Genomic DNA, 5,882 nt, shown 5'->3' with positions numbered 1-5,882 from the left:
TTTTCCCACTCACTCGCTTTCCTGATTTCTCAACCTCTCCCTCACTCTTGTTTGATCCTGATCTTTTTATTGAAGACTTATTTTCCCCTTTATTATTTGCGCTGGCGAGACTTCAAATATTTCCCTCCTACTCGAACTGTCTTTTCCTCTCCGTCTCCCTCCCTCCCTCTCTCTCTCCCACCCACCCTCCCTTTCTAATTTGCTTTTATTACCGTTTCCTTTCAAGACAGAGTTCTCCTTTTTTTCCCAGCCTCTTTGGCTAAAGCAGAAAATATAACTTTGACTGTTTTCACTTCAGCACAAGGCAAAGACTGCAGCTCCTGAGGACTTTTGGACGTTAACTGGTAAACTTTATTTTCACAATTCCAGATTGAAAATAGTTTTATATATTCACTGTCTGCTGTGAGTAGGTGTGGTTCAACATTATCTACAATAAGGAAAAGGATCTATTTTCCATTGACAATCTTTTGCTGCCACGCAAACAGTAAAGGAATGGAGGAATGTATGTTTCACAGGCAACTCATTTTGTTTTGCAAATGCATTGATGAATTCCTGTGTAATTGGAATATACATGTTTTATTGAAGTAACAAATAGTATCCTATTCGAATAGTATACATTTTTCTAACCAGTCATAAAACTGCTGCTATCCTCATCAGAAACGTGCTATACTGTGATTCTTTGTGATACTGCCAACACCCCCTCTGTTATTGGATGATTAGTTGCTCAGAAAGTTGCAACAATACATACTGAGGTATTACTGTATTTTGCATATTGTATTCCCACACACAAAAAAGGGAGTTTGTGGTCAATATAGGGAATAGGGATACAGTGGTCTGCAGCTTCTCAGATTCCAGTGTTTATCCTGTCTGTCTGTTCTTCCTCAGAATGCTGACACATCTTTCGGCTAGTTTCTCCACAGGCCAGACCTCTGCTCGGAACAGGTCTTTAAATGCTGTCATAAAGAATACAGCAGCTGTGGCTGAAATATACCACTGACTCACCACGGCTGCAGTGAGCTGAAAATAACCTGGAAGACAGGATTTCATATTTTCTGGCCTTAAAGTAATACTTGCTTGTAGTGAGCACACTACAGGCTGGAAGTCCTTACCCGAAGATAGTTTTATTAGTCTAAAACGGACATTTGACTATGGACATATTCTGTGGTAGTAATTTTACATTTTCAACGTGAGCATTATTTTGTGTGATCAAGTTGCACAGTTCTCTGCCACATGGTTCACTCTTGCTATCAGAAAATTGATTGTGAAGTCCTCTGGAGACACTGCCGTTCCCAGTGTCTGTTTTTTCAGGCCTTGTGAGACCCGTCCTGTGATCCAGTCCCATGGTAGCCAACAGTGTTAGTCTGTAGACGTGCTGTCAGTTGCTCACATCTGGCTCCTCTCTTTCCCAGCACTGCTAAAGGAGGGGGCGGAGACTCTCTGTCCCTCACTTCAAAACCCTCAGGCTTACACAGACGACACAGACAGACACAGACACGATCCTGAACTCACGCCAAAGGAAAGCAGGGATTAACACTGAGTTTTTGTTTTGAACAGTGTAAATAATGATTGCTTCCGTTCCGGCACTGCTGCTCTCGTTAACATTTAATGTGAAATGGCTGTTTTAAAAACTGGGAAAAGAAGTCTAGGCTACTGATGCCAACAGATATTTAACATTATCACATTTCAGTCATTTAGCAGACGCTCTCATCCAGAGCAGTATTGAGTGCATACATTTTCATAATGTTTTTCCATACTGGTCCCCCGTGGGAATCAAACCCACAACCCTGGCGTTGCAAGCACCATGCTCTACCAACTACCAACTGAGCCACACGGGACCTATATAGGGTACGGTCATAATATGATTGCCCTTATAGCCTTTTAAAAGTATAATGCCTGTCGGCCATGCAGTGCATTCAGAAAAAATTCAGACCCCTTCCCTTTTTTCAACATTTTGTTCCGTTACAGCCTTTTTCTAAAATGAATGAAATAAAAAGAAATCCTCAATCTACACACAATACCCCATAATGACAAAGCGAAACAAATGTTTGAATTATTTGCTAATAATAAAACCGAAATACCTTATTCACATAACTATTTAGACGCTTTGCAATGAGACTTGAAATTGAGCAATTGTGGTAAATTCAATTGATTGGACATGATTTGGAAAGGCACACACCTGTCTCTATAAGGTCCCACAGTTGACAGTACAAGTCAGAGCAAAAAACAAAGCCATGAAGTTGAAGGAATTGTCCGTTGAGCTCCGAGACAGCATTGGGTTGAGGGACAGATCTGGGGAAGGGTACCAAAAAATGTCTGCTTCATTGAAGGTCCCCAAGAACACAGTGGCCTCCATCATTCTTAAATGGAAGAAGTTTGGAACCACCAAGACTTCCTAGAGCTAGCCGCCCGGGCAATCAAGAGCAATCGATGAGCAATCAAGGGAAAAAGGCCTTGGTCAGGGAGGTGACCAAGAACCTGATGGTCACTCTGACAGAGCTCCAGAGTTCCTCTGTGGAGATGGGAGAACCTGCCAGAAGGACAACCATCTCTGCAGCACTCCACCAATCAGGCCTTTATGGTAGAGTGGCCAGACAGAAGCTGCTCATTAAATGGCACGATAGCCCGCTTGGAGTTTACCAAAAGGCATCTAAAGACTCTCAGACCATGAGAAACAAGATTGTCTGGTCTGATGAAACCAAGATTGAACTCTTTGGCCTGAATGCCAAGCGTCACATCTGGAGGAAACCTGGCACCATCCCTACGGCGAAGCATGGTGGAAGAATCATGCTGTGGGGATGTTTTTCAGTGGCAGGGACTGGGAGACTAGTCAGGATCGAGGAAAAGGTGACCAGAGGAAAGTACAGAGAGATCCTTGATGAAAACATGCTCCAGAGCACTCATGAGCTCAGACTGGGGTGAAGGTTCACTCTAAGCACACAATGACCCTAAGCACACAGCCAAAACAACGCAAGAGTGGCTTCGAGACAAGTCTTTGAATGTCCTTGAGTGGCCCAGCCAGAGGCCTGACTTGAACCCAATCTCTGGAGAGACCTGAGAATAGCTGTGCAGCGACACTCCCCATCCAACCTGACAATGCTTGAGAGGATCTGCAGAGAAGAATGGGAGAAACTCCCCAAATACAGATGTGCCAAGGTTGTAGCGTCATACAAGAAGACTCGAGGCTGTAATCGCTGCCAAAGGTAGCTCAACAAAGTACTGAGTAAAGGGTCTGAATACTAATGTTAATGTGATATTTAAGTTTATTTTTAATAATGTTGCCCAGATTTCTAAAAACCTGTTTTTGCTTTGTCATTATGGGGTATTGTGTGTAGACTGAAACAAAAACGATTTAATCAATTTTAAAATAAGAGTGGAATGTAACAAAATGTGGAAAAGTCAAGGGGTCTGAATACTTTCCGAATGCACTGTAGGTACTGCTCTCATCAACTGTACCAGGGGCCTATACTCTCAAAGCTTTGTGTCCGTGGTATGAGGCGTCTTATGTTCATTTTAGATGGTTATTCCAGTTCCGTCACTCCCTCTCTCCAGTTGCATGTTTTCCCCTGGTCATCTGACCCCTCCTATTAGCTGTGTCCAGTTGAGTGAGTCCAAGACCTTTGTCTACACATGTGACCAATGGGAAAGGAGTGGAACGTTTGTATTCACACTACACAAGTCATTAATATGTCAATAAGAAAAACTGAGTCAATCTCTAATATATGACAGCCGTTACACTACATTACAGGTCATTTTTCTGCTATCATTTCATGTCATAGTTCTTTGAAGGATATTTCCATTGATTTCAGCACATAGCATTTATGGGTTCAAGAGTTTGTGTAATTAGGTTTCCCTGTGATTATATAACCCTTGCACTGTTGTGCATCTCATAACATCTTGAACAAATCAATGAGCACCATAGCTATTTATAAACTCACAGATGAAACGCTATGAGGATCCCCTGGAGAAGTCAGTTCTAGAGAATAGAATATCAAGTAGAAAATATATTTTTAATTCCTTCATGTTGACAGAAAATGTTTCCCTCTACATAGTAGCATTGAAATGACATCACTCCAGCTGTGGCCCCTCCTCCTCCTCCTCCTCCCTGTTCTACTGGTCAACTTCTCCAGCCAATTAGACGACAACAAGATCCCGCCCAGTTTGTGTACGGGACACCCAGGTATCCCAGGTACTCCTGGAGTGCACGGCAGTGCTGGCCAACCAGGAAGAGATGGGAGGGACGGGCGTGATTCTGTCCCTGGGGAGAAGGGAGAGAAGGGAGACAGGGGAGAGACAGGTACAGTGCACCATACTTTCTACAACATACTTTGGACTATGTAGATCTATGAGTCTTCCCCTGGTTCAATTGGTTCAAGTGTTATTGAATGAACAGTAGTAACAGTATTGTGTTTTTACCCTATTCTCCCTAAAGGCGAGTCAGGCTTTAGGGGCCTCACTGGAGATCAGGGGAACCCTGGAGATAAAGGAGACAGGGGGCAGTCGGGGGAGTGCGCCATCGCTCCCAAATCAGCCTTCAGCGCCAAGTTGTCCGAGGGCCGCACCATGCCCGTGGCGGCAGAAGACGCTGTGCGCTTTGACAAGGTAACACTAAACGAGCAGGGCGACTTCAACGCGGAAACAGGACGCTTCACCTGCAAAGTGCCCGGCGTCTACTACTTTGCGGTCCACGCCACCGTCTACCGGGCCAGCCTGCAGTTTGACCTGATGAAGAACGGTCACACAATGGCGTCCTATTTCCAGTTCTATGGGAACTGGCCCAAGCCAGCGTCTTTGTCCGGGGGCTCGCTGCTGCACCTCATCCCGGGTGACCAGGTGTGGGTGCAGATGGCGTTGGGAGAGTACAGTGGTTTCTACTCCAGCTCTAAGACTGACAGCACTTTCACTGGCTTCCTGGTGTACTCAGACTGGAAAAACTCTGCTGTCTTCGCCAAGGGCGAAGTGGTATAGACATTGCGGGGACCAAATCTGGTGTTGTGGCTGGGGATTGTCCTCCCCCAGAAAATATTTGAAAATGTTAAACTAATTTACTGGCATTCTACATGATTCATGGCCTCTCTAGAAGGTTATTAGAAAACTCTGGTCTTTGCATAAACACATTAAGCAAGGTTACAGAAATAGCAGTAGGCTATGGCACATACCATACTGATGAGTTGTGATGATGAATCAGGTGAACTGTAGTGCTTTCAGCTGTGCTTCAGGTTAGCCATTTGACTGCTGCTGTGCAATGGTGAATCGTTTTAACAGACTTTCTGACGGTGGCCCTACATGTATCATTGTTTTTTTGCCTTTACAAACAAGGATGGCATATGGGGTTTAAATGAGACATGTTGGCTCCTGCAGTTGGCAGGAATTGTGAACATAAGAAGGTTATAAGTCCTGTTGTGGTGGAGGTGTATAGAGGATTCAATAAGGCATCATACATGTGTGTGAGCAATTTAGGGCTTCCAACTGTGACATCACTGACTGATGTCATGAAACTTAGCCAGTACTTTGTGCAAAAAAATGAATTTTAAAGAATTCAAAAACTAAAGCCCTAAAATACTTTTCACAATCTTTTAACTTATGTCTGTGCAACCTTCACTTATGTCACCAATAAAAATGTTAACTTTCATGACTGGCTTTAAAACCTAATACTCTGACCAGGTAAGTACATTTATGACAACACAACAAAACAAGGACCAACATCTGAGATGACATCAGTTACTATGTGCTCAACAAGGACAATATGTCTGGTTCCACGTTAGATATAGCTAGATGAATTATTTAATGACAAGCTGACAACTTGCCTGCCAGTGTAATGGTGCTGTATTCGTTTCTCTTTCTAAGATTTATTTTTTACTATCCAAAAAGTGAAAAGAGTATCA

At 43.5% G+C, this 5,882-nt stretch overlaps 1 protein-coding gene across 4 annotated transcripts; it reads left to right on the top strand.

Annotated features, from left to right (window-relative positions):
* c1qtnf5 (C1q and TNF related 5) lies at positions 1-5,629 on the top strand. Of its 4 annotated transcripts, none has more exons than XM_014213533.3 (3): positions 1-344; positions 4,050-4,294; positions 4,430-5,629. In XM_014213533.3, exons 2-3 carry the CDS (start codon positions 4,060-4,062, stop codon positions 4,963-4,965), a joined length of 771 nt encoding a protein of 256 aa, XP_014069008.1. In that variant the 5' UTR covers positions 1-344; positions 4,050-4,059; the 3' UTR covers positions 4,966-5,629.
* The last annotated feature ends 253 nt before the right edge of the window (positions 5,630-5,882 follow it).

Source organism: Salmo salar, chromosome 09, assembly GCF_965601325.2.
Source record: "Salmo salar chromosome 09, fSalSal1, whole genome shotgun sequence".
Lineage (NCBI taxonomy): Eukaryota > Metazoa > Chordata > Actinopteri > Salmoniformes > Salmonidae > Salmo > Salmo salar.
This window is presented reverse-complemented; position numbering and strand designations above follow the sequence as displayed.

Excerpts from the sequence above, each read along its gene's own strand:
- c1qtnf5 (XM_014213535.3), top strand. The coding sequence starts at position 1,802 with ATGCTCTACCAACTACCAACTGAGCCACACGGGACCTATATAGG. Across the intron at positions 1,846-4,052 it reads CCACACGGGACCTATATAGG|CATTGAAATGACATCACTCC; the intron begins GTACGGTCATAA and ends TCTACATAGTAG. Across the intron at positions 4,295-4,429 it reads GGGAGACAGGGGAGAGACAG|GCGAGTCAGGCTTTAGGGGC; the intron begins GTACAGTGCACC and ends TTCTCCCTAAAG.